General features: G+C 39.8%; 1 protein-coding gene across 1 annotated transcript; it reads right to left on the minus strand.

Moving 5' to 3' along the window:
- Positions 1–1,107: 1,107 nt before the first annotated feature.
- Positions 1,108–6,409, minus strand: LOC148887086 (nucleoside diphosphate kinase A-like). Its single transcript, XM_089015761.1, has 5 exons — positions 6,255–6,409; positions 3,979–4,111; positions 1,663–1,764; positions 1,465–1,577; positions 1,108–1,372 (listed from the first exon to the last, which is right to left on the minus strand). Exons 2-5 carry the CDS (start codon positions 4,105–4,107, stop codon positions 1,258–1,260), a joined length of 459 nt encoding a protein of 152 aa, XP_088871887.1. The 5' UTR covers positions 4,108–4,111; positions 6,255–6,409; the 3' UTR covers positions 1,108–1,257.
- Positions 6,410–9,774: the final 3,365 nt, after the last annotated feature.

Here is a 9,774-nt window from a genome sequence, read left to right on the forward strand (position 1 = left end):
AACTTTATTTCAATCCAATATCATATTTCATCCTTGTATCTCGAGGACACGGATTCGCTGTGGCGACCCCTTAAAGGAAAAAGAAGATCCTTGTATCGCGCGTAGCTGATAGGTTCTTTTGAAATGATGTACTTCCCGAGAGATCTCTTGCTCTTCCCTCAGGCCCTCATTTCAACAAGAGCACATGCCTCTCTCTCTGCTGACCAAGATTAAAATAATCTTTGTACTCAACTTGATTCCTGCTGATTTTACTACCTTCTTCTAACACCGTGAAGAACCTGAACCAGAGAGTAATCATTTTATCTCACAATTACAAATTGTGAATAAAAGAAGTCTGGAGCCCTCTGTTGTCTACTCCGGGTGTTTTCCCCAATCTTTTGAGCCACGGCAGATTTTGCTCATTGAAAAAAAAAAAAAAAACATGTCACACCACAACCTGAAAATGTGAAAAAATATTTTATCTGCATATTTTTAATCATTGAAAAATAATGAAACCAACCACATCCAATATTCAGTCTATTTTAATGGCAAGTAAAAGTATAGCCAATTAGAACTTTAACTTGCTCACCTTTTTCTCTGACATTCATTTTTTTTACTCCCAGTCCTTTGCGCTCCCCACAATCTTGCACCAGTCCCTTTTCCCATCTTGAGACTTTGTATAATCTCAACATCATTCAAATTACTTTTTGTGCTCAGCGTATCACTTTTTGGAAGCAGAGAACAATGTCACGTACTGACAATTACGTGCGTGATTGACTATCAAGGGTCCAATGTATCGTATTGGGTGATTGGCTGGATACCTGCGCCACTCACTGAATTCCAAAGCATATTAAAGCAGAAAAATAGCTACACATACATCTAATTCATTTGGCGCGCATGGGATAGGTTTTCTTGTGCGCTGAGGGTACGACCAGTGCGTAGTAATGCATCTTGGGTGGAACATTGGTGCCGTTGCATCTCCGGGAAAACGTAAAACTAAATGAAAGACACCTTCCATTGTGTGCCTAATGTCAGAATCTTGAAGCATGGCTTACCTACCTGCTGCTCCTCCTTTGTGGTATGGAAGAAAACGGCACGATCTTCTCCTCCCAGCAATGAATGACATCATTGAGCCTACACTATTTATTTTGCAGTATAAATTGGACAATGTCATCTGTACATCAAACGGAATGCTACCAAGACAAATGGACACTGCAAGAACTACTGTGGAAGGTTGAATTGGTTTGGATAAAGGGGTATTTGAGGACAGTACAGCACTTAGTAGATCCAGCTGGAGGCACAGCTGGTATAGGTAGTCAGCTCGTCCTGCTTGAACCACAGGGAGATTTCCTTTGTAGCGCTCTGAACAGAGTCACTTCCGTGGATAATGTTTCTGTGTACACGCACACACACGTACACACACAAATATACATAAGACAACTATATTGAGAGACTATACGCAGGTTGTGGTTAAATAATACTTACTTGCTAACATCAATGCAGAAATCTCCTCTAATTGTTCCGGGCTTGGAATCTGCTGGGTTGGTTTCGCCAAGCATCACCCTGCCGGTCTTAACAACCCCTTTGCCTTCCCACACCTAATGTCCAAAGATAAATAAATACAATTCCAACAAATTTGACCCACAATGTCCAGGTTTAGTGCATTTTTATGAGGTCTCTCACCATGGCAACCACCGGACCGCTGCTCATGAAATTGACAAGGTCGGGGAAGAATGGACGCTCTTTCAGGTCACTATAGTGCTCCATCAGAAGGTCCTCAGATGCCTGAAAGAATGAATGGGCACAGCCAACTCGGTCAGAAAGTATTCTCACTATTTTCATTTTCTCATAGATCTCACCATTGATTCTTGAAGTTTGGGATGGATACCACAACTGTATGTAGCCTCCCTCTGGTGGTACACTGAAGAATCACTGTGTTTGTGCAGTTCAATTGTAAATGATCAAGGTTAAATGCATTTATTTACACTTAATCTTTAATTAGACTATTCAACCATTATCTAAATGGCAAAGTCAAGGCCCGGGCGGCCAAATATGGCCAGCCACACAAGTTTATTTGGCCCGCGAAAGAAAAAAAAAAAAGCATGTTAAGCGCCGTGATGCTTGCTAAAGTTCCAACCAAACTTCAAAATTGTCCCATGGAAACCACAATAACAGTCATTATTCTTGACCTCAGATTTCCATCATGGATGGCACGGTCAGATTTTAAAATTCACTCATTAATTTGTAGTGCGTTCTGTACGTAATATGTGGAGGAGATGAAACATTCTGATTAGCAACCCGAGGCTCGTGAGCCACATGTGGCTCTTTGGCTGCTTCAATGCGACTCCTGGGCTTTCACGTGCGTGTGTGTGTGGCTCTTTGCAGTAACGTAATAAAAAAATGGCTCCTCATCTGACTGGTTGGCCACCCCTGATCTAATGATTTCCTGAAATTCATAACTGCCCTCGAGAGGAAACCGTAATTTCAATGTGGCTTATGGTAAAAAAATGAGTAGAACACCCCTGATTTAGAGTGATCAATCAACATATCCTTCGTGTTTTTGGCATGCAGGAGGGAGAAAATGGGAGTCCGTGGAGAAAACCCAAGGCCTCCATTTTAACTGAAACCGTAAGGCCAAGCGCTAACCATGATGCCGTTTCACAAGTGTTGAAAAAAATATGAATTTAAACACACACAAACACATTGTGACTTAGAATATAAACATAGTACAGTACATAATACAGTACATAGTAACATCTGTTCTGTTGTGTAATGTTATTGCTATTTTCTGGTCAGTGTCTTCGGTTTCCACCCACATTCCAAAAACATGCATGGGAGGCTGATTGAACACTCCAAATTGTCCCCAGGTGTAAACGAGAGTGTGTACTGTTGTTTGACCCTGGCGTGGCAACCAATTCAGAATGTGCTTGAAGACAGCTGGTGAGGATAAAGCGGTCCGGAAAAATGAATGATGGATCTGCAAAGCGTTTTGTTACAGCTGCAACATCGATGAGTACACACATACAAAGCAAGTTTGGGGTATTTGGCTTTTGGGTGAAACTTCAGGACAAGCTTCAATGCATTCAAAAATCTTTACATGTGAATTCAATGAGACATTCTCCAAGCTTTTGAACGCACATGTCCAACTGTAAGATGGCCCAGTTCTTTTTGCACAAGTTCCCGTTCTCTCACGAGAATGAGCTTCACGGCAAATTTGACAATTTGTTCCCTCAATCGACGAATAAAATTTAACTAGAGCTTGTGTTTAAAGAGTCCCTCTCAACATGCTGTTCTCATTTTGACACGAGACAAAGACCACTCCTAACAATGGATCAACACGATATTGCTGTTGTAAAGGATTACAAAAACTGGATGTTCTCAGATGGAAGTGGTCACTGAGCTTTGAGTGTGACATCGGCAGCAGGCAGAGATTTCGGCAAACTTGTTAGCATGCTCTTTTTGCGATAGTCATCTGTTAATATCCTACATTAACAAACCAGGTGTGTTCCCCATTCGGTGTTTACTAGTCTAATGTTATATCATACGATTTGACCATCTGTTGTCCAGTTTTATTTTTATTTCAACTTACCTTTCATGACATCATACCTGTTCTTGGTTTTAGATTTTTATCAAACACATTTCCAACCCGACCCCAAAATGCAGACTGACCTAAGTCTTATCTACTGGCCTAAATGCCACACGTGTCAACACAGCAACAAGAACATTCACAAAACAACCCGGGAAAAAAAAATTGAGCTGTCTTGGTCTGGACTGACTATCGTTGATAAACACTTGGAGACACAAGTACAAAAGGGGAGGGCTTTGACTCAGATTATCTCCGATTCAAGGATCAAAAATAGAGTTGATCGCTAATCGGCTCATTCCGCCCCTCTGCACCAATGACATACTTGAGTAAAAATGTTGTCAGTATCGTAAAATCAATTTAAAGTGCGGCACGAGATTGTTAAATATGGTTGGGAGGTTAAAGCATCGACTTACCTGAAGCATTTTCATGCCCACAAGTTTGAAACCTTTCCTCTCAAATCTTGTAATGACCTCCCCGATGATGCCTCTCTGCACGCCGTCAGGCTTGATGGCAATAAATGTGCGCTCGTTCTGGTCTGCCATGACTCTGGGGACAGAAAGAAAAAAAAAAAAAAAAAAATCACACACAAAAAACATTTCAAATACCTAGATATTATATACTATAAATGCTAACCCTAACATTTGACCAACACTTTGGGTTCCAACTTCACACTGCATGACTTAATGGTCCAACAGGATATCTTTTTTCTTTATTTTTTCAATCAATTCCGACTTTACACATTAAATATAACCCCAGCCAATAGGGGTTGCAAAGCAAAATATATCCCCTTCATGTGCATTAAAAGAAAAGGAAATCATAAAAGTGCCATTCAGACTGTCAAAAACAGTGACAAAAGAGGCAAAAATATCACATCTGAGCTGCAGTTTTAAACATTTGCCAGGTCTAATTGAACCACAACCTTTGTTGTTCCTGAGCAACAATCCAGTTTGGGTTCAAGCAACAGGAGAAATCGGCAGTGCGCCCAATATGCTCACAAATGCCCCCCCACCCTCACAATACGTGCCGATAAAAATTTCATACGGTCACACATGGCGCTTGTGTGTTTTCATGTCCCTGCTGGGATGTACAGCAAAGGCACTATGGTTCTGTGTCTACCCGCCAGACTGTTAAAACATTCAATTTATTTAATCCAGCCTATCTGAGCCGTCTTCGGACATTAGGGGGTACTCCCTGAACTGGTTCAAATTAATAGGATCAAAACAGGAATATGACGATCATTCACATCGTTCCTCTGTAAAATGTTCAAAATGTATTTGTACATTTGTATTTATTGAATGAAATGTAATTGGGACATACATTCCACAGTTTCGATAAATGAAGAAAACCATTTTCTACTTTTGTCCAAGTATTGTTTCATCTTTCATCAAATAACTCATCAGTTTGATCACTTGTTGAAAAGGTACTCGTTACCTTCAAACATCTTCAGATGACATCAAATTCTATATGAAACAACAATAGGGCAATGCTAACGGACAGATGTCAACAAATACTGTCATGCTGCACTGCCCCCAAAAAGGGGCAAGGCCCAATTTGTGCCGATGCAATCGATTGAAAACGTTGCTCATATCAATGTAACCAAACCAAAGTTAGTGTTGAAATACCAAGTAAAATTAAATAAAGTAGAAATAACATTCAACATATGATATGCTAAAGATGGTAGACATTCACGCTTGCAAATCTGTCTCACATCGTGCATTATGGGTCAGGGAACTTTCTCAACTACCCAATGGGGACTTCAAACTTGCGGTGAATGTAGAAAGCGGGGATTTGGACTATGTCAACCATTAAAAGATTTTTTTTAATCTATTGGATATTGTGCCCGGGCGTCGAGTGGTTAGCACTTATATATTTTTATATATATATATATATATATATATATATATATATATATATATATATATATATATATATATATATATATATATATATATATATATATATATATATATATATATGCAAGCAAAGATGTTCACACTATTTGCGTTTAGAACATCCATCCATCCGTCCATTTACTAATCCACTTAGCCTCACTGTAGCTGGCATGGTGGACGCTATCCCAGTTGTCTTTGGAGCAGACCTTGAACTGGTTGTCATCCAATTGCGGGCCAGGCGACAATAATTTGCACTCACAATCACATCTGGGGTTGTCTTACAGCGTTCATTCAACCTCCCATGCATACTTTTTGCATTGAGTGGCTAAACGGAGCACACGGAGAAAATTCACACGAGAACGGTGAGGAAATGCAGATTGCACTCAGCAAGCGCAGCGGCATTTGGACCCAACATGGCCGTACCGTGACATGCTCACAATTCGTTCACCGTGCCACACGTTAAAACGCTTAAATTGAAAAGCACAACAGTCGTTGAAATGTTCATTTCAATTGGCGCATCAGCATCAATTCGATTTTTTTCCAACGTTCCACTTCAGATAGCAGTTTGTCGCTTTTTCCCACGAATAGTTGCGATTGTGAACAACAGGAGCAGTTCCTCGACGAAGAGTTAACCTGACGGCCTCGTTCGAAGAACGCCCCGATTTTTAGTTTGCATATGGCAGTTTTTTTATGGTTTAGAAGTCTATTGGACAAAATGTAACAACTAAAATAACGAATATGGATCACCAGGTAGGTTTACTGACAGGATATGCAGATATTAAATGCGGTCCGATTACCTTGACGATAATCTTGGAGAACTGTGTTCCAAAGCTGATCCAGCAAAGCGCTAAAAGACCGCCTCTTCTTCCACGGACGCGATTTATCAGGAAAGGCGGGGACTGATGATGACTCATTTCCGGTATCTGGGTCACATGGGTTACGCCATTGCTGCTGAAGAGCTGTCAAGCACGGCTTTATGGGTGGTTGTGTGGCTGGCTTCTCTGTTGTGTAAGAGCGTCAACGAAGATTGTCAAGATATGTGTCTTTATCGTATCAAGAAGTGTTTGGAGTGTCAAATGAAACAACACGCACGTGACTAAAGTCTATTTTATAAAAATAAATAGAATCAGAATCATCTTTATTGCCTAGTTTGTAGAACGCACAAGGAATTTGTTTCCGGTAGAACACGCTGCACTAGTATCGTCGTAAAAAACTGCTAAGTGGCACTATACAGTTCCATTTTGGCTACTGTTGAAAGAGTTGAAAGAGTTCAAAGAGTTAATGGCTTGGGGGAAGAAGCTGTTTAAATGTCTGCTGGATTTGGTGCGCATGGATCGGTAGCGCCTGCCTGAGGGGAGTAGCTGCAAAAGGTGGTGGGCAGGTTGCGGAGGTTCCAGTAGTATTTTCTGCGCCCCTTGCAGTGACGTGCGGTGAGGTTCATGGCTGGAGAGGCACCGACGTCATCATAGTCAGATTTACAAACATGTAGAGTTAATATGTTTGTAACATTTTTCCAGGTTTTTCGCAACTCCGTGGGGACTTAACGAATCATGTCAAATCAAAACTACCAGCAGGTGGTGCTTATTTTTTAAAAGAGACAATATTTAGAGGCTGTAAGGTCAGCAATTGTTTTGCAGGAGCCATGATCGTATCTTTTTTAACAATTCTAAATTTTGAACACATAAATTGTGAAATATTTTGTTCACATGCACAACTAGGTCCAAGCCCCCTCCCATTTTCTGACACGATATCTGACAGAATAATCAAGCACCAGATGTAGGTCGGCCAGGTTCTGTCACAACCAAACGTTTGACTGCATCCAGTATTGGACTTTTCAATGTGCTATTCTTTATTATTTATCTGTGAATTACATCCCATTGGTGCTGCCAGCAAATTTTTGTTTCATAAATGTGCTGAGTTCCAACACTTGGTGTGCTCTTTGTGTAGTTTTTAGATTCGTATGTTCAATCTATGGAAAATATCTATTGTCTTTTAATTCCATATTGACAAACAACCTGTGCATATCGGACCTAAATGACAATGTTTTAATTTTCTCAATTTTCAATCAAAAGTTGCTCAAACAAAAATACATTTTCTTGCATATTTATTGGATTGAATTTGACTTTATTAGTTTCGCAGTGGAGCAATTTACATTTCACAGCAGCAAAGTTATCAAAGAAATGAAAGTAGAAAAGGAAAATACAGAAGCTGCTGGAAAGGCAGCCACTCTCGCGGCGCCGTCTTGAAGTCAAAAGAACAAAAAATTAATTAACAAATAACATGACAATTATAAAATAGATTGAACTTAACACTGCTCACGTACCAATTTCAATGGCAGCCTCCGATCTTTTTAATAATTGAAATACATCAACCTGTAATTTCATACATTCAAGACATTGTGGTAAGAAAATAAATACAATTTGCTCTCATGTTAACAACTGCGTGTAAAACGTTCAAGACTGAAATAAAAGTGCTGGACAAAATTGGTGTGTCCAGAAGTTTAGTCGACAAATATTCAAGAAAAAAAACACTCAATATGTTGAAATAAAAGCTATTGTCTCTGTGTTGTATTGAATTGAATTGAATTATATTGGTTGCTCACCATTTCATCATTGGTCTGTTTTGTAACAGTTTTATACGTCAAATGATAACACAAGCCACTAGATAACAGTTTACCTTCAGAGATCTTCACCAGCTCCGCCCTACCATCCAATTTACCTATTAGTAGTCAACACAGAGTATATATCACACATATTGAGTTCAGCAAAATCAGGAATATGTCTGAATGCAATTCAGATTTTTTTTTGGTGGGACCAATTTATTTTGTAAGGGTAACAAGTGCACATGACACATATAACATACATAAAAACAATGCATTGTTCCAGCTGCCAAACCTAAACTTTCCTTAGTTTCGAACCTAACCTTTAATTGAGTTTTGCGGACATTCTCATTAATTTATTAATGCGGTTTTTCATGAAATATTTAACTCCCTTCCAAGTTCTCCCTTTCAATTCTTCTGGTGAAGGACAACCAACGTCACTTTTTTGTTTTTTAACTGACATCAGAAAAACGTTTTATAGCATCTAAAATACCCAAAACACGCAGTATGATATTTCTATTCAAATGCAAAACACCAATAAAAATGACTTAAAGTGTCCAAAATCTGCAAAAAATTGAGCTGCGAATTGGGCATTTTCAGAAAGTCCCGCCCCCTGTTCGTGACGTCACGCCAAGACGTCTTGCATTGCTGGAGAATAAAAACAATGGCTTCAGATTCGGATAATATGCTTTCTTGTTACACATCCAGTTATGAATAGTTCTGAAATAGAAATAGTTCTGAAGAAGAAAGCATACATGTTTGCAATCGATTAAATAATTTATTCCGTGTCATTTTGAAGCAAACGGGCAGGGGGGAATGTTGCACCCAAAAATGGCGACCAGCTCCCGTGAGGAATGAATCAGCCCGTTTCCACAGACTGATAGATTCCTTTCATGGAGCTTGGACTCCCTCTGCTGGTGGATTTTGGATGTAACATCAAGGTTTTCAGATAAACAGTACAGCAAAATACATTGACGTGATGAAGGACTGCGACAATGTGTCTTTTTGTCGGTCAGGGGTGGTCCTTTCATGACGTAACGTGAGGACTCGTCACCAACTCAAAAATAAGACTTCCTGAATGTTCAGCACAAGTCTTAAAACGTAAAATATAGCTATATGTGATGGAATCTTTGTAAAATACACTCAGTAGAAGTCATTTGAAGCCATTTTACAAATTATGGACACAACTTGTCCGGAGACGTCAGTTGTCCTTTAATGCAGTTCATTCATGCATTCGTCTTTGCCTGTGTCATGATCTGGTTGGCGACCAGCGGGGGGCGCTGTCGGCCCCGCCTGCACCTGCACAGGTGCTGGTCGTTGTCCCATTTTTCACAACTTGAAGCACAAAGAGACAACTAATCACATTAAAAAAACATTGTAACAAAGCATAAAGTTTTTTTTAAATCAAGAATGCACCTACTACAAATGCTACCTTGCTTAATTTAAGGTAAATGTGCATGGCTGTAGAATTTGCTGCAGTAGTCGATTGTCATTGCGGTGCACAATGCAACATTTGCATTGCTTCCTACGAGCCACTAGGCCCCTTTCATAAGTCTCACGTACACTTTCCAGTCAGGGTTTAATGTAAATTTACGTTTTGTAGCGTAACATATGTTGTTAGCTTCTTTTGAATCTTTCTTCTGGGCTGAGGTTCTGTGCATCTATTTTGGAAAATGACATGCAATTGCACGACTTTATAACGCTTGCGAAAGTCCGGA

The sequence above is a fragment of the Hippocampus bargibanti genome, linkage group LG15 (assembly GCF_051943395.1).
Source record: "Hippocampus bargibanti isolate YZ-2025 linkage group LG15, ASM5194339v1, whole genome shotgun sequence".
In the NCBI taxonomy this organism is placed as follows: Eukaryota; Metazoa; Chordata; class Actinopteri; order Syngnathiformes; family Syngnathidae; genus Hippocampus; species Hippocampus bargibanti.